This window comes from Typopeltis vanoorti, chromosome 1, assembly GCF_054136105.1.
Source record: "Typopeltis vanoorti isolate ZY-2024b chromosome 1, IOZ_Tvanoo_1.0, whole genome shotgun sequence".
NCBI lineage: Eukaryota > Metazoa > Arthropoda > Arachnida > Uropygi > Thelyphonidae > Typopeltis > Typopeltis vanoorti.
In genome coordinates, this window is record NC_143549.1 from 23,798,280 (window position 1) to 23,822,314 (window position 24,035).

The window sequence follows — 24,035 nt, forward strand, 5'->3', positions numbered from 1 at the left end:
ATCACGAACACATTGCTCAAAAGCTTCCATATAAAAGTTAGTGATTGGGGTGGGAGGGAGGGGGGGGATATAGGTACCTTCTTTTTTGAGGGTAAAATTTATTTTGTCACACGAAGTAGCCAGAACATGGACAACAGCTGTAATGTTGGACAGAAATTTGTTCTGTAGGAGAAGAATTGTGTCATTGATTGGGACATGTTCACAAATGTATACTATTTCCTTCTTTAGCTAAAATTAGATTACTATAAAAAATATTGAAAATGCTATAATTTAAAAATATTTAAATTTAGAGTAGGAAATGGATATAATATGGATTATCATATTGAAAATATGATAATTCATATTATTTGATAAAATTCATATTCCATGATAAAACCTTGGAAGTTTTTTTTTTTAATACCAAAGTCAAGCAACTTTCAGAGGCAAACTAGAACCAAACTAAAACTTGGAGATTCAGTGGCAGATCCTGAAAAAAAAAAAATGAAAAAAAAAAGAAAAGAAAAAAAAATTAATTTGTTGAATCAGATATGGCCCTTTGATTGACTGACAGGAGAGAGGAATGGGGGTGAGGATTTAAAAAAAAAAAAAAACATCATGAAGTTAAAGAGTATCGAAAGTTAACAAGTAAATTCTAAATTGGCTCTGTAAGAATGTAAGAAAGTAAAGTGATATCTAAACATAGACAAAAATCAAAAACGTTACAGCAAGAATATAGAAAATAAACATCAGAAAGTGGAAAAAATATTGAGGTTTTGAAACCACAGGAATGGAAGAAAGGAATCAGACATAATAAAGGTGACAAGAAAAAAAGTGAAGCACAAAGGTATATTATTTGCATATTTTTATGTTGAATCCAACATAAAAATGTGCATGAATTAAAAAAAAAGTCTTATTGACTATGGTTATTGAGAGCAATTTTTTCCTGGTTCAGGACAAACAAATACAGAGCATCTGAAACTAGAAGTGATTTCCATTTAGTTTGAGCATGGTAAAACTGAGTTTCATACCAAAGAGAAGGGTGTATAAGAGAGTTTTAAAATGAATCAAAGTTCAGCAGCTTTTAGAGATGAACTGTAGAGTCAAATATGCAAACATTATTCAAGAAAAAAAAAGAGAATTTGAAGGCAAGAACCAAATGCAGATTCAGTGACCACAACTAAGAAATTGAATAATTCAGTCAGAAAAACCACATCTTGAGGTTTTCTGCAAAAATGAAAAAAAATCAGAATGCCACAGCAGACTTTGGAAGTTGAAGAGGCAGTGAAGGAAATGAAGAAACATATTAAAAGTTCCTGGCAAGCAAGTCAACTGGTACTCTTAGAGAACAGAGAAAAATGTAAGAAATTGAAACATTGCATAAAACTAGCTAAACAAAAGGCATGGGAAGAACACAGAAAATTAATATCAGGATGGTGGCAAAATATTCTAGTGGTTATTGAAAAAAATTACAAATGGAAGAAAGAGTACAGCAAAAGGAATCAGGGATGATAAATGTGACATGAAAACTGGATATATTCTAGGTGTCTGAAGTAAATATTTGAAAGTTTCTAAATACAGCAGGCTGGTAGAAAATATTCAAGAGGAATAAATATCAATACCTGATATAGCAAAAAAAAGTCGCCTTAATCTGGAAATGAAACATGGAAATACAGCTGGAGTATATGATATTCAACCAGAAATTCTCAAACATAGAAGTATAAAAGTTTACAGTGACTAACTACATTACATAATTCAAAAACCTGGTCTGAGGATCACATTGAAGATGATTAGAGTAGAGCTCATTATGCCCATCTAATAAACAGGAAATAAAACTAAATGTGAGAATTACAAATTTCACTGAGAGTTTCTAAGATTTATGCAAGCATACTTAAGAAAAGGCTAAGAAAAAACTGTGAAAGGGAAACTTGGGAGAAGAAGCAAGATACAGGTCAAACAGAGGTGCTCAGTATCAGGTTTTGACATTATCATCATAATCTTGATATGTACTGTCAAGTTTACATTGGTATTAAGAGATACCAAGAGAAAAGATGTTTGAAACACTATAATTATGTGGTGCACATGGGATATCATGTAAAGCAATAAATTATTTCTATTTGAGATGCAAGCCAGTAGTTAGAATTAAAGGTGGTACAGGAAGAGGATTTGATGTTAAATCAGGTGTGAGACAATGGTGCACCTTATCTCCACTGTTATTGATCATCTATATGGATCGTGTTATGAAGGAAATTGAGATTAAACTTGATATCAAAATTGACATTAATCTTAACTCTTTACTATATGTAAATGTTGTTCTACTCCTAAAGAAATCCAATACAAAACTGCAGGATTCCCTAACTATATTCAGTAGCAACTCTGATAAATTTGGTATGAAAAAAAGCCTATGAAAATATGCAAGAACAATCGAAAACATCAACTGCACCCCGAATGGATAATGTATAGAACAAGTAAAATATTTCAGATATTTGCGCATTATATTTAGTAAAGATAAGATAGCAAATGAAATAAGGACAACATAGTTAGCAAAGCTATTATGGTAAGAAGTCAAATGAATAAATTTATATGTAATAAGAGATAAATTAGTCAAAACACTAACTAAACTAGCTGTATTAGATGACATGTAATACGGTAATGTATTACATGTCGAAAAAATAAACTAATTTTAACTTTTAAATCTGGTGTGTTTCTTAGCATACCTCCACAGTCAACATTCAAGGATCCATTTCTCACTCACTCGTGCACGCACGCACACACAGAGAGAGAGAGAGAGAGAGAGAGAGAGAGAATTGATTGTCTTTACTTGACGATTGTCACCTGTCCAGTGTCAATGAAGGGTAGAAAGCTTTCATATCAAATTAGATATGAAACTACCCTGAGATTCAACCGCCTTGGGTTGAATCTCAGGGTAGCTCCATCACCCAAGAAACTTTTCTATTTCTGTTACTGTTTTAATTCAGGAGCTACATGAAACTAATTATAAGGAAATTTCTATGTTAAATCCCTAAGTAATGCTATGAGGTTAGTATATCACACCAGTTAACTGTGTGTGTTTTCTAGCTAGTTTGCCTGTCTTGCAGGAAGAAAACTCTACTTCTATCACTGGCTTGAAAAGCTCTTACAAAGTTCTTTGCATATTAAGTAAGATGTGAAACCAGGTTTCTCAAAGCAAATGGAAAATGTTGCAATGCCCTAGTGTAATATTTATTCTTTTCTCTCCTAATGTCGTGATTTATTCTGACTTATTCCCTCATATAATTTCTTTAGCCTAATTTCAATAAAAGTTCTTTGCTCGATGCAACAAGTTAATATACTATAATTCCTATGCAGTCTCAATATTTAATCTGGGCCGTTAAACTTTCTTAAGAGTAGTGCACGTGGATCGAAGATAAAGGGTTTGCCATTGGATAGCACCAATTCTTTTGTTTCAGCTGGTGCCAGTTCCTTTTCAGATTCAGAGAAAATTTTTATTATACTGCGCCACCCTAAATCCTAGACTACTGAGAACAATGCAAAATTAAGGAACTAGAACTCAGTTTAGTATACTGTCTAATATCTCTTAGGTGCTTTCGTTAAATTCTAAATTCATTAAATAACTAAGATTCATTTCACAGTCGTAGCCTCCCTTATATTTTACCTCCCGCCTTGGTTCTAACTTAATGAGCGATGCAATAGAAAGGAAATCAGGCAAGTCATCAATTAATACTAATGAAAACCATTTAATTACAAAATCAGACAATTTACACTTTATGAACAAACTGTGACATAGAATTGCACTAACTTTAGAGAATGAGTATACTCAACTAAAATTTCTAAATCTCCCATAATATGTAACAAAACATTATTTCAAGTAGGAAATTCTATCAAAGGTCAATTATCCATTTCAAACATAACGCTAAAGGTCATTCATTTATATAACAGAGTTATCTCACCGAGCTTCCACACAATTCCTCCATCCAAATCTTAAAGTTCCTCTACTTCCTTTAGCATAAACTCTAAATTCCTTTCATTAATTAAAACATTATAAACCTAAAGTCCTTTTTACAATTACAGGTTGTTCCCCTCAATACAATTATATAACAGATCAGAATCCTACATTACCAAAGGCTGGGGAATTATTCGATCGTCACATACATCTCGACAGAACTTCTCTTAATTGATTTCATCCGCACTATTCGACTGATGGACTCTGACTAGACACATCTCCACAAAAACGCAAATCTGGCTCGCTGCTCTCAGGTCGACTGGCTCAGCATGGCTTATCGATCTCTGTGGTGATTGGAAGCTCCGATCCGGTGGGCTACTCACTGACCAGTGAACTTGCCATAGACACTTCAGCATGCTCCAATGACCTCTATCTCAATGACCTTTCCAATTCAGGGGGAAGAGAAGAAAAAGCCATGAACTAGCACCATTACGCTTTTTAAATCACGCACCCGATGTTTCCTCCCTACGTCATCCTGCTCTCTCTCTTTACCCACGACACGTTACTTTTTCCAACACCTAGTGCCACACTCTCCCCTAGCGTGCTTTATGGAGGGAAACCACGTGAGCGTCCTATATGGTGCACGTGTTTGGTTTCAGGCCATTACTATCTAATCAGATTATCTTTCTCCTGAGAGTAGAATTTCTCCTTTCTTCTTGTGAGTAAATCACTAGAAGTGATTTACTCACAAGTATTTCCACAAAATCCACATAGTTTAAACATTAGAAAATTTTCAGTAATTATTTACAACATGATTTTAAAGAATGCTAATGGTAGGGAGGTAACTGAATCAGTTGAGATAGTTGAGTTACTGAGTGAGCACTTTGCAAAAGTATATCATCCAGGTGGTGACATTGCAGAAACGAATAAACCAGTAGATTATACGGGAATTGTGGTTAATGAAGTGGAGGTGAGTAGTCTATTGCATAACCTCAATGTCAATACATCTGTGGGATTGGATGGTATACCAGCTCGTGTTGTACGAGAAGCAGCTAAAGAATTGTCAGTACCCTTGACCATTTTGTTGAATTTGAGTCTCGGGTCTGGGTTAGTCCCGAGCGGGTGGAAGGAGGGGAAAATAGTTCCACTGCATAAAGGTGGTTTCAAGACCGCTGTTGTAAATTACCGACTGATTAGCATATCAGGAATCATTGGCAAGGTCTTAGAGAAATTAGTCAAGAAAAGAATACATGATTGGATAGATGAAAATGGGATATTGTACAGGGGACAAAATGGTTTTGTGAAGGGTAGATCATGCCTCAGTAACTTGCTCACGTTTTATAACACAGTGACAGCTGAACTGGATAGGGGTAATGGGTTTACAGTGATACTACTGGACCTTGCCAAGGCCTTTGACAGGATACCACATGGAACCCTAATCAGTTAACTGGAGCAGATGGGGATAGATATAGGGTTGGTGAGATGGATAAGAAGGTGGTTGAAGGAGAGATATCAAAGAGTGGTTTATTCAGGAGTGGAGTCTAAAAGACGTCTTGTGACTAGTGGAGTGCCACAGGGCTCTGTTCTTGGACCACTGCTTTTCAATTTGTTCATCAATGATATTGGAAAGGATCTGAGAGGAAGTGTTCACTTGTTTGCTGATGATGCAAAGTTGGGTAGAGCAATTATGAGTGCACAGGATGTCAAAATTTTACAGGATGATTTGGATAGTTTGGAGGACTGGGCTACGAAAAATGGATGTCAATTTAATGTGGCAAAGTGTAAGGTTATGCACTTTGGGGTGAAAAGAATAGCAGCAGTATATCGCATTGGTGGAACCATACTCAGGAGATTGATGAGGCCAGGGATTTGGGAGTGCTGGTGGATAGGGAGTTGAAGTTTAGGGGGCACATTGCAAAAGTAACTAAAACAGCTCACCAAATCACTTGGCTTCTGAAAAATACTTTTACATGCAGAGACGAACAAGTTGTTGTTCCTCTGTATCGAGCCTTGATAAGACCCCATCTGGACTTCTGTGCCCAGCTATGGGCACCAGGGTTTCTTCGTGATGGGGAAGAAGTGGAGAGGGTCCAGAGACGAGTGACCAAGATGATAGCAGGTCTGTGGAATGAACCTTATGAGAATAGGTTGAAGATTTGTGGGTTGCAGAAATTGGACGATAGGCGAAGGAAGGGTGATATGATTGAGACATTCAAATTACTGAAGGGTTTTTATAAGATTGATCCAGAAGATATTTTTGAAAATATGACTGGTGGTGGGAGGACTAGGGGCCATGCATGGAAGCTGGGCAAGAGCGTGGTTGACAAGGGTGTTAGAGCTAGGTTCTTTACATGGAGAGTGGTACATGAGTGGAATAAGCTTCCAGAGTCTGTTGTGGGTGCTACGACCGCGAATGAGTTCAAGGCAAGATATGATAGATACTGTGTGAATGTTGAATAGTTGTTCTTGACATGATGTTAGGGCCTCCCTCGATGAGTCTGTCGACTCCTTGGAGTTTCCCGGAACAATAATAATAATAAAAAAATAATAATGATGCATAGACAAGTTTTGCTTAAATGACTAATGTTACTTATAAATTACAATTAGCTTTATTTCTTCTGATATACCAATATTGGCCCCGGGAATGTTATTGCATGTTAAATCTGAATGAGACATAAATGGATTTAATTTCAGTTTCATTCAGAATTTAACACTAGTGACTGTGACAGACAAGAAAATCTACCGATGTTAGGTTTTCAGAAGCCCAAGGTTGAGTACTTCCAATAAAAAAAGTTGGAATGTGAATCTGCCATCATGTATTACAATAAATTCTATTAGAAGAAAGCCAATGTCATCTGTTGATTACAATGTAAATTTTGAAGGAAATGTAAGCAGTATGGAAGGCATAACAATCCAATATTGATTCCTCTTTAAACAAACAGATTCCTAAAATATCTGATAGAAGATTATCTTCAATTAATTATATTAGAATTTGTGCAATTTGTTTTAGTATATTTACAGAATTATTTATCATGTTTTTTTACTCAAACTATTCATGTTAGATGGTAATGAGGGAAAGAATTTCATCAACAATTATATTATTTTAATGATATAAATTTCATCCTTAGAAACTTTAAATGCTATTCCTATTAAATGATACATAGCTAGCAGTAGTAAAATAATATAATTGTTGATGAAATTCTTTCCCTCATTACCATCTAACATGAGTAGTTTATGAGTAAAAAAAACATGATAAATAATTCTGAAAATATACTTATTGGAATATGCACAGCATATTGAGAAAGAATACACAATATATATTTAAAATTTACCTTGCTATGGCTTCAGTGGGGGCACTTGGCTGGGTATCACTTTGCTCACTAGCAGTTATTTCTGTCTGGGGAGTGTTTGTGGATCCTGCCTCATTGCTGCAATCTGTAATGAAAGTAGCAAATCATAAACCTTGTCCCACGACACCTTACTTTTATTCCAACTTCTTTTATTGGAAGTACTCAACCTTCATAAACATAGGACTAAAATATAACTTTAAGGGAATGAATATAAAACAATCAAAATCAATTGCATGAAAAGATGTTTTTGCAGTCCGTGTTAATTTATTTTCGTGGTATTGATGACAACACAGAATGATAAGAAAATAATTAATATTTATTAACTAATTTGCTCATATTTTGATAGGTACTATGGTTCCTTGCCTTTTTGGTTTAAAGAAAAACTCACATATCCAGGAAAATATTTGCACAAACAGTCACATCATCACCCATCTCAACAATATGGTATCCTAAAATCATTAACTCAGAGAGCTAGAGTGATATGTTCCAAAGACAATGCTCTAACAGATGAACTCGCTCAATTATGTTACAACTTATTCGCCAATGGCTATAATCCCTATAGAATAGAAAAAATACTAAATGCTCCACAGAAATACCCCCCCCACGCCACACACACACCATTGCCCACCATACAAAACTATTATCATCCCAAATGTTCAAGACACATGTGAAAAGCTATTTAAAGTGCTTAATAAACATCAGCTATGCACCAATTTAAACTTTATGTGAAATTAGTAACTCTCATCCATTCATCCAAGGACTAAATTTCATGGGTCTAGCAGACCATGCCTTAGATACCTCTTCACACAGGATCAACTGGAAGAAAACAAAAGTGCTACAGAAGTCGTAAGTCAGAGAGACTGTTTTTGAAATCAACGAAAGTTCTAAAAACCTACCCAAACCTGAACAAGTATGGCTGTATAAATTTAACAAAAATCTGGAAGACAGTCATTTTAAGAGATCTAATATCTTTTATTTTATCCAACATAGAAGGTGCATAATTAGGTCTGCGTTGTCAGTATCAATAATTGAAACTAATCACATTATTATATCAGATGGTTGTTTCACATACTGTGCAAACTGTTTGATGGATATAATACCAGTAAAATACCAGCAAATAGTTAATAAATAGTAATTATTTTCTTATCATTCTGTGTTGCCCTCAATACCATGAAAATAAATTAACACATTCAAAATCAGGATCAATAATCTTTCATGCTTATAGTTAAAAGCTTTGAGAATTAAAAATAGAGCTCATCATATCAAAGAGTTGAAAATCAATATATAGGTTGATCAACTATTCTAAGATCGAGAACTAGCATAACATTCATGGATTTTCATAATTCTTTTATTACCCTTGCTGTTTTATTAGGCTTAACTTTTATAAGTGTCCTTATACTGCACTTTTTTTTTTTTTTTTAATAAATGAAAGAGGAATATAATAATCACTTAACATAGTAAATACATTTATTGAACTCTTAATCAGTAATGAATCATTTAGGTAGATCTGACTGGCTGAGTGGAGAGTGCTTGCAAGGATGTTGATGAATACTCTCAGGTGGTAGATGAACTTTATGTCTATTGCAAGACCACCAACCTGCTTATACTTACTGGAACCCAACTAGCTGGAAAAAGTTCCAGCTATTGGTCTCTAGAACTGTTCTCATATGATCTGACACATAGTTCCATGATACTAATGTTCACTCATATTTACAAAAGATTTTTCAAAATTTGGAAATATATTGCAATTCTTTAATACTATGATTAATTTTTTAGATATTCCAAATGGATATATACAGTAATACTTTATGAGAATATCAGCTTCAACTTGAAAAATGCTAATGATTAATATTGCAATCTTTATATGAATACAAATCTCAAAGATGTATTTTCACAATTAAATAATCCATCTACTTCCACCATAAGCCAGACTTTTTTTTTTTTTTTTTACCTTCATGCATACTGAAGTAATATATGGAATATCGAAATAGAATGAGTTGGCATAATAATTAGAAACTCCAAAAATGTAGGAAAACTCATGATGAAGCTTACTTATTTGTAGAATTTTTGCAAAGGTTAAATAGACATCTTCAGTACAGAATGCCAATGAAACGATAATTCTAAAAACAACACCTTAGTAACTAAACAGTGTCAAAATTTCCTAAATGAAAATGAAATTAGCAGAAATAAAAAAAAAAAACTTCCCTATAAAGGGAATGGACAAAGCCCATTAGATCTGTTTAAGTTACCAAATGGAGTAATGTTTCACACATTTCTTTATAAATGTTCTATGAGTAAATTACTTTTATGAAGGACTTTTGTTTTGTTCCAATGAACAGTTTGTTTTTAGTGCAGAAGGCACGCTCAGATTGTTTAGGCTCACAGTATGTAATATAATACTTATGTTCTTGTAGACAAATAAAAGCAGATCTTTCAGTTTGTCCAAAATAAGATAAGCTACAAGAGCAAGAAATCTAGCAGATGACTAGGAAAAACCTAGAGGGGAAAGCTTATCGTTAGGAAAATTGAAACAGGTGGAGATTTTTCTGAGAGGATGAAAGGCAACAATGTTTAGTGGTTGTAAAATTTCAGCTATGCCTTGCACATAAGGGATAGGAATGCGAGTTATTTCTTCTGAATTAGAAAAGGCAGAGATTCCATAACTGATAAATGCTTTTTGATGAACGAATCATTAAAACCATTTCATAAGAAGGTGGATTTAATACGTTATTAATTCTAATTCTTTGTGTACAAATTCATCAGAAGAACAAAGAATAAAATAAGCACATTGTAATAAGGTCTTAATAGTCTTAGACTATTGACTAGGATGGTAGTGAGATTCAGCATGAATATAATGGCTGTATGAATCTTTGCCCTAAAAACAGAAAATAGTAAGTTGATACCTGGTTGATGAAGAATTAGTGCACACCTAAAAACAAAGCTATCTGGTTATCTATTTCTAAGAAATGGATCCTTGGATGACATGCATTTATTGTGGAAAGAAAGTGAAGTACCTCAGAGAAAAAGCCATTCCAGAGTGCATTAATATCAAAGAGCATTGTTCAAAGTGTTTCATGAAGAAGTTAGTAATTGTCGGAGAAATAGGACTGTTCACAGCTATTCCTTTAGTCTACTGACATAATTTGCTCTAAAAGATGAAATAACGAGATTATATAACAAAATCAAACAGTTTAACACTATATGATAGAAATTATTCTTGAAATGGTGCCTGATAAATGAATATTAGTCTGCTAAAGAATCCTTAGTAAGCAAAGACATAACATTGGAAAGGCCTAAATAATGTTCATAAATTTTATTTTTGAAATCCAAAATTTTTTTTTTTTTTATATAAGTTAATCCAGTAGAAGTTGCAAGTAACTTGGTAGGAACATATTAAAAGGAACATGGCATTGTTAGCATTCAACAATGTGTGAGGAGAACTGATCTAAAGTGGTAGGAACAACAAATAACAAATTACACAATAATTAACTTTAATGAAAGTAAGAAATTTCATACAAAATATAACAGTACATCATCAATGTGTCAAAACAAGAAACTCAATGAACTGGAATACAAAGAATAATAACAATCAGTTTCTCACAAGCTGGAAATTAATGTTAATAAACAACATAATTATTTTTGATTTTTCCATAAAATGAGATGATTATCTCTCTTTTAGGAGATTCTCAATCTCCAAAAGAGAGAGAATCATTCAGATTCAGGTTAGGCAGATATAAATGGGCTTCAAAACTTTCTTTGAAAACACATTCATATTTAAAACTGCTTCCATGGAGATGGTTTTGGCGCAGCAAGCAATACTATATTGTATCAAAACAGACTTTTGAAGTTTCACGTATTCAATATATTCATTAATTCCTTTTTGACAGATTCAAAAAAGTTATCTGTTACCATCTACAAAAGACAACCTGTCACCTCTATTCAGAAGGAATAGAGGTGACAACCTGTCACCTCTATTCCTTGTGAATGTATTTTGACATACCCTGGACAAGATGAAAAATTGATGATTGGAAAATGTGGCAATTAGGTATTAATTATTCAAAATTCTATCAATCAGTTCAGTGACACCATAAATATAAGGGATTGGAACCATATGTAGTCTGTTAAAGAATCCTTGGGTGTTGGAACGCAGGAGTCAATTATATACTGGATATGATGAGGATAATGCCATTAAAGTTTTGATAGCGAGTTCTTCTTGTAAGCTTGAGAGAGAGAAGCAAACATCATGTGCTCTATTAATTAAACACTCGATAACACCAATTTTTTTAACAGATGTAACGAGCAGACTTTTGATGAATGGATCTGCCAGTACAGTTAGGTTTCCACTGATTGCTCAACCAGTTAGGTAAACACTGGTTGACAAAGTACCAGAGGCTGAGCAAGTAAGAAGGATGTTCAAGAAGCGTAAACTACCAGAATTGCCTTTTTCCCATGGTGAATTGAATGCACAAATGAAGGATATTTGACTCAATCTTTGAAAGTGGCAAGTTCATTTTCAGAATAAGACCAAACAGCAAAAATCATCATCGAAATAATGAAACCAAAGAAAGGATTGGGGATGAATAAGAATGGACGAGAACAACATATTTTCCAGATGGTTCAAAAAGAAAAATAACTAAAATAATAAATAAATAAAAATAAAATAAAACTGTATCCATCTTGGGTCTGCCAAAGATGGAGACAGATTGCTATCCAGGCCTTCAACCTGTCTATAGATCTTGTTTTTCCAGTTGAAATATCCTGTTTGTATAACAAATAAAAAATTTAATGATTAGATTAAGGTGGTATTGGGCACGTAAACTGAATGAGACAAGAATGGCTAACAAAACAGGTCTGATGTCAAGATGACAAACAAAGTGACCAGAGGAACATCAAGATCTATGTGGATTGACTCAGTCAGAAGTGTCTCAGAAGAACGAAATACGACAATATTGGAGTGCTGTCAAGTAACAGACCAATTTGGAAGAAAACTGTTGATAGACGACTAATAATAATGATGTAAAGTTATGTAGGGGAGCTTAAGGGTCAAAGCTGTATAACTGAGAGGAGACCTCCACATAGCCTTTAAAGGAATGCAGAGAACTGACCAGGGCTTCTGACCTAATGTCCAATCCTCACATTCTCGTGGTGCACCCTGTTGGGTATCTACTTGGATATACTGAACAAACGAGGATGGGCTGGCAATTTGGGATTTAGCCAACCAAATTGTATTCTTATTGGTTAAACCAAAATAAAAAATGATGGTACGACATGACAAAATTTCACGCCGGCTTGGGTGTCGCCCGGTTAAACAAGGCCTCCCGTTGTTTTGGCCAAGGAACCAGGGCAAACAGCGAAAAGTCAGCTACTGGAACAAATCTGAAAACAAACCCCAACTCAACATCACCAGAGTTACAGATCGGTACTATCAACGTAAGAAGCCTAAATGGCAAAGAAATGGAGCTAGCTGAGGAATTAGATAAGTACCAGATCGACATAAAAGGAGTGACTGAAACAAAAAAGACCAAAAATGGCGAGATCTTTCTGAGCAATAAATACAAAATGTTATAATCAGGCAATGACAATCAAGGAAAAGAAGGAGTAACCATAGTATTCAATACAAAATAAGGTAATCTTCTTGAATGGCAGTCAGTCTCAAGTAGAGTAATGTGGGCACATATGAGAATGGGGAACTGGGCAATGAGACTTATTTGTGCCTATGTTCCCATAGAAGGTTCTACTAAGGTAGAAGTGGAGGAATTTTTTGATGCTTTAGAAAAAGTAACTGACACAATGAAAAAGAAAAAGTTGGTCCTCGTTGGGGATCTAAATAGAGTAGGAAATGATTGTCAAACATACAAAAATATTTTGGGAAAATTTGGAGAAAAGAGCAAAGTTAATAATAATGGCAAATATCTGTTGGATTTCTGCTCAGGACATGGACTGGTTATTACTAACACCATGTTCCAGAGGCTAGGAATAAGAAAAGTCTCATTGACTATGTCATTGTTGATAGCGATGTTTTCTGCATTGGTGCAGGACACCAGAGTGTACAGAGGATTTGAAATTGGAAGTGATCACTATTTATTCTTGAGCAGGATAAAATGGAATTTCATATTGAAAAGAATAACATGTAAGAAAGTTTTAAAGCAAATAAAAGTTGAGTAGCTCTCAGATGTGAACTGTAGACTAAAATACAGAAAGATTATTGAAAAGAAAATGAAAGAGTTTAAGAACAGGTATCAAACCTTGGAAAGGTTTGATACCTGTTCTTAAACCCTGGTGGACACAGGAAGTTAAAGAGGCAGGGAAGGAAAAGAAGAAAGCATATCAAAAGTTCCTGTCAAATAAGTCAGCTTGTGCTCTTAGAGAATACAGAGACAAATGCAAGAATGCTAAACACTGTGTAAAACTAACTAAACAAAAGTCATGGGAGGACTTTGGCAAGAATATAGAAAATAAATATCAAGAAGGTGGCAAAATATTCTGGAGGTTGTTGAAGAAGCTTAGGAATGGAGGAAAGAGTGCTGTAAAAGGAGTTAGAGATGATAAAGGTGACAGGAAATCAGGGGAAAAAGATATCCTTGAAGTATGGAGTAATTACTATGAAAAACTGCTAAATGAAACAAGCAGTGATGACAGCACAGTGGTAAAAAGCACTGACCAGGCATGCAGTCAGGAATACATATCCATACTTGAAGTAGAAAAAGCCATCAAAGGCTTGAAATGTGGAAAGGCAGCAGGAGTAGATGATATTCGACCAGAAGTGCTGAAGTATGGTGGTATAAAAGTCTTACAGTGGCTGCACTGCATAGTTCTAGAGAGCCTGGACAGAGGGATGAATTCCCGATGATTGGAGTAGAGCTCTCCTAGTACCCATATATAAAAAGGGAAATAAAACTGAATGTGAGAATTACAGAGGTATTTCCCTACTGAGTGTTCCTGGCAAGATCTATGCAAGTATAATTGAGAAGAATTATGGAAGAAAAGTTGGATGAAGAACAAGCTGGATTCAGGCCAAATAGAGGCTGTCAGGATCAGATCTTCACTTTGCGACAAATAGTCGAGAAAGCATGGGAATATAACAAAGATCTGTATTTAAGTTTTGTTGATTTGGAAAAGGCATATGACAATGTACCAAGAAAGAAGCTATTCAATGCACTGCAGTTATATGGTGTCAATGAGGCATTATATCAAGCAATACTTAGTCTTTATTTGAGTTGTAAGTCAGCAGTTAGAATTGAAAGAAGTACAGGAAGATGGTTTAATGTTAAATCTGGTGTGAGACAAGGATCTACATCATCCCCTCTGTTATTCATTATCTCTATGGATCACATTATGAAGGAAAGTGGTATTAAACATGATATCAAAATTGATATGTTAATGGCGGCTCTTTGCTTTATACGGATGATGTTATACTTCTAAATAAATCCACTACAAGTCTGCAATATTCTCTGACTAAATTGAATAGCTGTTGTAATAGATATGGTATGAAAGTCAGCAATAAAAAGACAAAGACAATGAAAATAGGCAGAATCATTGAAAATGTCAACTGTGTTGTGAATGGAGAACCTGTGGAACAAGTAAAGCATTTCAGCTACTTAGGCACGATTTTTATTGAAGATGGTAAATTAAATATGGAAATAGACAACAGAATCAGCAAAGCTGGTATGGTGGGAAGTCAATTGAATAAATTCGTATGGAATAAGAGAGAAATTAGTCGGAACACTAAATTAGCTGTATACAAGACAGTGTTCAAACCAGTTTTAACTTATGGATCTGAGAGCTGGATCAGAAGTAAAATATTTGACCAAAGACTAGAGACTGCAGATATGCAAGTCCTGAGAAAGATTAGAGGCGTGAACAGATGGCATCAATGGCAATATCATATTAAGAACTTGACATTGTCAGCATCCAGGAATGCGTTAGTAGAGCTAATCTCAGGTGGTATGGTCACTTAAATAGAATGGGAGAGAAAAGATTAGCAAGACAAGTGTTCTCTGCCAGGTTGGCAGGAAAACGACCCAGAGGAAGACCAAGATATAGGTAGATTGATACAGTACAAAGTGCCTTAGATGATAGAAATATAAGATCTGATAATGTTGGAGTCTTGACAAGTAACAGACTGATTTGGAGGAAAATTGTAGATAGGAAGTTAGTAATGATGTAATTTTTTCATGTAGTACTATCATATCCTGTACACCCCTTGAGGGTACATGGCAGGATTTTGATGATGATGATGACTTATTACGTAGTGCTGTCGTAGTAGCCTGAACACCCTCTAAGGGTACACATCAGGAAAATGAAATTATTTAAAATGAGCACAGCATCTTTATCAGTGATAATGCATTCATAAATTTGCAATTCAGGTTGCACAGCATTAAATTAAATTTCAGAGGAACATCAAGATCTGCGTGGATTGATCCAGTCAGAAGTGTCTGAGAAGAACGAAATACGACAATACTGGAGTGTTGCCAAGTCATCATCATTTTTCCCTTACTCATTTCGGACAGTGCTTTATCAAATTCTTCTCGCATTATTGGGGGTCCTAGATTATCTTCATTTTGATTTTCTATGCTGATATCAACATCAAGTTCATTGCCATTATAGAGATTTTCAAGATAATTTTTCCATTCCATTAATATATCCTCAGATTATATTAGTAATTTTCCACTTTCATCTTTGATGGTATTGTTTTTGCTGTTCTTATTAAATTTGAAAGTCAGTTTGTTAATTTCTTTATATAGGCTTTCTCTATGTTTTCTTTTTTAAATAACTCATTTATGTTATTACACTGTTCTTCCAGGTATTCTTTTTTGGCTTGTCTACATTTTCTTGTAATTTGATTTTTAAGATATTTGTATTTGGCTACCAGTATTTTTATATTTTCTTCTTTCATCCATAAGGCCAAGTATTTCATCTGTAATCCAATGTTTTCTTTTTTCCCCCCCCCTGCATTTTTCAATAATTGATTTGATGAATTTGTAATTAACTCTTTAATCATATTCCATTGGTTTTCAATATTATTCTGACTATTTATGTTTTCTGGAATGTTATGATCAGTTGCCTCTTGGTATCCTCTCTTTACTTCTTTACTCTTTAATTTTTCAAGGTTCCATCTCATTGGTTTGTATCTTTGAATTTGTTTCCTATGTTTCAGTTCTGTTTTCATTAAGACAAGGTTATAGTCACTACTAATGTCGGCACCTGGATAGCTTTTGCAATTTTTTATTTGGTTTCTGTATCTTTTCTTGACCAATGTATAATCTATTTGATATCCATTTGAATCCCCAAGCGCTTTCCAGGTATATCTTCTTCTTTTTGGAACTTGAAATAGTGTATTTGCTATAACTAACTGTTTTTGTGTACAAAATTATTAATTGCTTTCCTCTTTCATTCCTACGCCCAAGACTAAATCTTCGTGAAACATTATCATTGCTCTCTTCTCTCACTATAGCATTCCAATCTCCCATTATTGTTGTATTGTCTCTATCTTTAAAGCTGCTCCAGATTTCTTCTATTTGTTCATAAATTTCTTCTATTTCTTCATAACTATGTTGTGATGTTGGCATGTAGACCATTATAATATTAAGGTTTACTGGTTCATTTTGAATGCTTATCGCCATGATTCTGTCATTATGATTAATTATTGTAGTGATTAACTTCCCAACTTTTTTTTATGAAGCATTATTGCAACACCTGACTCGCCCTTCTTTTATCCTGAATATATTATCCGAAATTCTCCACTCCGGAAATCACCCTGTCCATCCCATCTCGTCTCACTAATGCCCAGAATATCTATTTCAAGTCTTTCCATTTCTTTTTTTCACATTTTCTATTTTACCAGGTTCTAGCAGTGTTCTTGCATTCATTCCAATATTCAGCTTATTTCTGGTCTTCATTTTTGAATAAGTACGAGGATTTCGTTGGCTGTCGACCTGAAAAGCCCAGATACTTCTCCTGCTGGGCATGACTCCTTCAGTGAAGGCTCCATCGCTAATCTTGATTTCATTTTTAACTTCCATTGTTGCTTTTACTTGGGAATGTAATGTGGTGGTTTCCCCTTGCCTTCTACATTGCAGTATTGTAACATGTATGCTACAGGAGGTTAATACAAGTAGTGCTGCTGCCCACTACTATAACTATTAGTGGTTAGTTGAAAGAGGAGGAAACACCCCTAGCCCTCGAGTACTCTAATAGCTTCAGGGAGAATGGAGGACCTCCTCCTGGGGTTAGTAAGCAAGAAAAGAGACAGAAAGTTTCAAGTAAAGAATCCTCATTCAGAAGAATGTTTGTATGAGGGTAGAAGCAGGAAGAGGAAGAGTTAGAGAAAAGTATGACCAAAAGCTTTGAAATAGATCATACTTAGCTCCGGGACCCCAGGTTAGCCGTGCCCGTGCCTGCAAGTCGCAAGCCCCATGCTGCCAAGTAACAGACCAATTTGGAAGAAAACTGTTGATAGATGACTAATAATAATAATAATGTAAACTTATTATGTAGTGCTGTCGTAGTAGCATGAACACCCTTTGAGGGTACACATCAGGAAAAGGAAATCATTTAAAATGTGCACAGCATCTTTATCAGTGATAATTCATTCATAATTTGCAATTTTCAGGTTGCATAGCATTAAATGCAACTCCCCCCCAGTAACTCCACAGTGATTTCAGTCATGAAGGAAAACATTCCTGCAATACCATAAAGGTTGGTCGATTGGTAGAGCCTCTACTACTAATGGCTCACAAAAAGTTAAGCAAGTTTGAGCGCGGTTAGTAGTTCGAAGGGATTCAATCGTTCGATGCTGTTGGCACACTCTCCCTCGATGAGTCTTTGGACTCCCTGGAGGTGTCACATAATAATAATAATAAGTGTTTGTGAAAAAGACTAAGCTTTAAAAAATCAGGTCTATGCCATTTTGAATAAACTGACATAATATGCTTCTCCATCTAATTTTGGCATTACTTGGGATGAAATAATTTCTCAAATTGAAGGATATTCTGTATTTACTATATATCACAGATTGTCTTTATATGGTAATTTCATACCTACTGCTTTAAATTTATTAAACTAGTTGTCCAATTTAGGAAAATAACAACATTGGCATGATGTAAAGAAAGGTTTAAGAGAATGATATGATCTTCCAAAATAACTTGTGTGTGAAGAATATTCAAACAAATGGATATGCAATAGTGAACAAATTAATCTGAACAAGCTGAATTCTTGTCAAGGTTTTGGTTTGGTTTTTGTTTCACTTCACTATTTGGTTGAATGCTGTGTGTTTTAACTATAACTGTCTCTATGATGTTTATTAATAGTGTTGCGTATTTTTAATACTGTAAACATTTTGTCATTCATAGTATTTTATTCATTTTATGTAGCTATAAAATGGATACATCTTCAAGAAAGCATTCCAAAATATGTATTCTTTCTCAGAAAATATGCATGACTCAAAGACAAATTGTCAACAAATATGTTGTTCGTTTGGGTACTGTTAATGTAATTTTAAACAGGTTTAGGAAGGCAAGTACTTTTTCTCCTGATGTTGAGAAACTGAGATGTTGATGTTGATTAATGTTGAGAAATTCATGACATTTCTCAATGTCGTGAGAAACATTAATCCCACCAGGGATTAATGTTTCTCACGACAGTCTGTTGAAGATTGTTAAAAGTAGGGAGGACTATCCACAAATCAAAAATAGAAACAACTTTTCATGAAGACTATGCAGAAAAGGAGGCTCCAGTGGACAAAAGTGTACAAAGATTGGACTGTTGTGAAGTGGAAGAAGGTCATATTCTCAGATGAGAGCCATTTCTTTGTCCAAGGAGAGCGAGTACCCTATGTTTGCAAATATGTCACTGAGAAGACTTCTCGAACCCATGGTCAACAAGCTTCTAAACACCAAGCTAAAAGATGTTCTGGGGTTCACTTGTGCCTGTTGATGGTATGATGAAAAGTGACCAATATGCAAAAATATTAAAGAAAAAAGTGGTTACATAAATCCAGAAAGACAATGAATTCATCTTCCAACAGGATCTTGCTCATGCTTCACTTTAAAAAAAAAAAAATGTTCCTCAAAAATCACAATATCCAAATTGATTCTGTAGCAGCCAGGTAACTATCCTGACATTAACCCAACAGAAAAAGTGTGAGCCACAGTGAAAAAGAGACTTGTAAAATTAAACTGTGATACAATGGATAACTAAATATAATCCATTATAAAAGTATGGTTTCAAGTTGCAGAAATAAGAAAAATGCATTCTATGTCGGTAGTCGATCTTGAGGGTATATATCAGGAACAGAGGAGAACATAAATTATTAGGTAAGCCTGGAGTTTAATTTTTGTACTTATTTTCCTGAAAAAATTAAAAATTTTTCTTTAAAATGTGAGTTTAGATTCATTTGTTTGCTACTGTAACTGCTTTTACAAAAATGGTTTGAGAAACACAAAAAAACACTTATGAAAACAGATTAAGCTGTTATAAATAACTTATTTTGATATTTGGAAAATGTACATCACATGAATAATAGAAAACTTTTCCATTTCTTCTGTGTATTAATTTTCATTTAAGCTAACATACAGTTCACAGAAAAAAATGAAGATAAATGTTCGTAACATCTCATGACTTGACAGAGAAACAGGGCATTGTTTGTCAGAAGCTTTAATATACAGTACATAATATCAGATTAAGTCTTTTCCCTACAGAATTTATTATTAAATAGCTAGACAGGATTTTGGAGAAATATGGATGGAGAAACATGAAATATATCAAAAAAAAAATTTCAGACCTAGCTTTGCACATGACAATGGATAAGAAATTTTACAGAGAAATTAGACTAAACTACCTCACATTGCGTAACAGATATGAGTTCATAACAGTTTAAAGTTCTTGAAGAAACTGATGTGCCTAGGGGTAGGAAGTGGAAGTTCAGGGGTCATGTAGTAAAGATTGCAAATAAAACTCAAAAAATAAGGATGTCATTTTGCCTCTTTACAAACCCTTGATAAGACCTCATTTGAACTATTGTGCACAGGTCTGGTCTCCAGCTTTCCATTGTGATTCTGATATATTGGAGAGAGTGCAAAGAAGAATTTAAAAATTATATCTGATTTATGGAATATGATTATGAAGACAGATTGAGAATTTGTAGACTGCAGACACTAGCAAACAGCAGAAAGAGGAGTGATATGATTGAGACTTACAAACTTCTAAGTCATATAGGATTTCAGTTGATGGAATTTTTCAATTACAAAGAAATAGACAAACTGTCTCACATTGCATAACAGATATGAATTTATATAAGTTTAAAGGGCATTAAGAACCAACGTACATTAAATCATACATTAATATGAATTCACATGGTAAGAGCAAGTATTACTGTACTAAGAATAGCTAAACATGATAGAGTTTGGATATAAATAATTTTTCAGCATGATAAGAGGAAAATATTTCAGGACAGAACAAAAAACTGGATAATGCTGGTAGGGAGGATTCGAATAAAAAAAAAAAAAAAAAAACTATTTGGAGGCAATTTCCAACAACACAGTATTTATAAATCAGTAATTCATTATTACTCAAGAATTTCTTCCTGTCTTAGACCCTACACATCAAATTAATTATTATTATTATTAAGAGAGACCTTAAGGGAGTCGGGGACTCATCGAGGTGGGACATACTACATGCACCAGCTATCATTTTTATTCTTGAATTCATTCACACTGCTTACACTGACAACATCCAATGGCAATCCATTCCAATCATGCACTACATTATGAGAGAAAAATCTAGCCAAACTCCCTTCAAGAATGTCCTCTTGTCCTTTCTTCACCCTCAATAAATTGAAAAAGTCCATCAACTGAAATCCTGGAATGACTCCTTGTTCTGGTCCCTCTAGCCAAGTGCTGAAACATTTTCCTGCATCTATTCTATAAAACCCTTTAGGCAACTTAAATGTTACTATCATATTTCCTCTTTTTCTTCTATCAATCAACTTCTGAATTCACACACCTTCAGTCTATCCTCATTGGAAACATTCCACAAACCACTAACCATATTGGTCACTCACCTCTGAATTCTCTGTGTCAATTCCTCATTCCTAAGAAACCCAGAGGACCATACTTGAGCACAGTAATAGATGTGGGCATATCAACGAATTATAAAGAGGAAAGACAACTTCGTTATCTCTATTTGTTAATGTATTCTTCAATAGCCAAGTTATCTTTAGGGCTACTACCATAGCAATATGTCGTCTAAACTTTAACTCTATCTAACACCACCATCCCTAAATTTCTAGCTTCATCTATTTCCTGGAGCACAATGCCATCAACATTGTACATGGCTTGTAATTGATTAATCCCAAAATGCATAAATTTACATCTCTCAACATTAAACTGACACCCATTAACTTTTGCCCATAGTGAACAGCATACTTAAATTGTTCTGCAAGCTCTCCACATTGTCTTAGCTATTATTCTACCTAATTTCGTGTCATCAGCAAACAACTGAAAATTACCTCGATTCAGCCCCTCCATATGCCACTTTTTGATATCTGTACAGCAGTCACCTTCTTATCCACTTAACCAGAGTCATATCCATCCCCATTTATTCTAATTTGCATAACAGTGTCCCATGGTATTCTGTCAAATGCTTTGGCATAATCCAGCAAAATCATCACACAGTCATTTCCTTAATCCAGCTCAGCTGTTACTCTATAAAATGTATGTAAATTACTTTTAAAACAATTAGTTGAAAGATAACTTGATATAGCTTTTCTGCAAGTTGCCTTGCAAACACATCTCATTACCATCATCAAATTCCTAACATGTACCTTCAAGGGTTATATTGCTAACCTGGCAGAGAACACTTGTTTTGCAAATCTTTCCTCTCCCGTTCGGTTTAAGTGGCAAGACCACCTAATATTAGCTCAGCTAACACATTCCTGGATGCTAACAATGTCAAGTTCTTTCCTAATATTCTTGTTTTTAATATGATATTAGCATTGATGCCATCTGTTCATGCCCATAATCTTTCTCAGGAGTCTCATATCTGTAATCTCTAGGCCTTTGGTCAAGTGTTCTATTTCTAGTCCAGCTCTCAGATCCGTAAGTTAAAATTGGTTGATCACTGTCTTATATACAACTAATTTAGTGTTTCGATTAATTTCTCTTATTGCATATAAAATTATCAGTTGACTTACTACCATACTGACCTTGTTGATTCTGTTATCTGTATCCATATTTAATTTACCATATTCAATAAAAATTGTGCCTAAGTAGTTGAAATGTTATTCTTGTAATATAGATACAAGTTCTATAGGTTCTCCATTCACGATGCGGTCCATATTTTCAATAAATCTGCCTATTTTCATTGTCTTTGTTTTGCTATTGCTGTTTTTCAAACAAAATTTATTAATAGCAGTTATTAAGTTTAGACAGAGAATGTTGCAGACTTGTACTGGATTTATGATATGTAGAATATCCTCGACACCGCAAGGTAAAAGAGGGTAAGATGATGAGATGAGAATATATAGTATAACATCATCTACATAAAGTAAAGATCTGAGATTAACATATCAAATTTTGATATCAGGTTTAATACTGCTTTCCCACATAATGTAATCCAAATAGATGATGAAAAACAGAGGAGATAATGTACATCCTTGTATGACACCAGATTTAACATAAAACCATCTTCCTGTACTTCAATTCTAACTCACAACCCAAATAAAGACTAAGTGTTGTTTGATATAATGCTCCACTGACACCATACAACTGTAGCATTTTGAATAGCTTTTCTTGTGGCATATGCCTTTTGCAGGTCTACCAAAGCTAAACACAGATCTTTGTTATAATCTAATGATTTCTCAACTATTTGTCGTAAAGTGAAAATTTTATCCTGACAGGACAGCCTCTATTTAGCCTGAACCCAGCTTGTTCTTCATGAAGCTTCCCTTCCACAATCTTTCTCAACTGTTTTTGAAGTATATACTCGCATAAATCTTACCAGGAACACTCATTAGGGAAATACCTCTGTAATTCTCACATTCTGTTTTATTAACGTTTTTGTACATGGGTACTATGAAAGCTCTACTCCAATCATTGGGAATTCATCCCTCTGTCAAAACCTTAACTATGCAGTACATCCACTGCAAGCCTTTGATACCTCCATACTAATTTGTGGTCAAATCCCATTTTCTCCTCATGCCTTTCCACATTTCAGGATTTTGATGGTTTTTCCCTTCTTTGAGTATAGATAAGTATTCCTGATTGCATGGCTGTTTTTTTCCACACCCCTCTAAATCACTGTGCTGTCAGTGCTTGTTCATTTAGCAATTTTCTGAAGTAATTACTCCATACATCAAGGATATCTTTTTCTCCAGTTTTCATGTACCTTTATCTCTAATTCCTTTTACAGCACTCTTTCTTCCATTTCTGAGCTTCTTCAACAGCCTCCAGAATATTTTGCCACCTTCTTGATATTTATTTTCTATATTCTTGCCAAAGTCCTCCCATGACTTTTGTTTAGCTACTTTGACTCAGTGTTTGGCTTTCTTACATCTGTCTCTGTATTCTCTAAGAGCACAAACTCACTTATTTGCCAGGAACTTTTGATATGCTTTTTTTTCTTTTCCTTCACTGCTTCTTTAACTTCCTGTGTCTACATTTCTTCTATCCTTGCAGACAATCTCACCACATGATTCTCTGGCTGAATAAATCAAAGTTTTCTTCACGGCTTGCCACTCTACCTTGAAGGTTTGATTGCTGTTCTCAAAC

General features: G+C 34.5%; 1 protein-coding gene across 1 annotated transcript in view; it reads right to left on the reverse strand.

Annotated features, from left to right (window-relative positions):
• Nucleotides 1–24,035, reverse strand: part of HUWE1 (HECT, UBA and WWE domain containing E3 ubiquitin protein ligase 1) — a 1,068,888-nt gene that overhangs the window by 380,553 nt on the left and 664,300 nt on the right. The window contains exon 66 of the mRNA XM_090396304.1: nucleotides 7,252–7,354. Within this exon, the coding sequence (XP_090252430.1) occupies nucleotides 7,252–7,354 (103 nt within the window). The remainder of the gene's footprint in view (nucleotides 1–7,251; nucleotides 7,355–24,035) is intronic.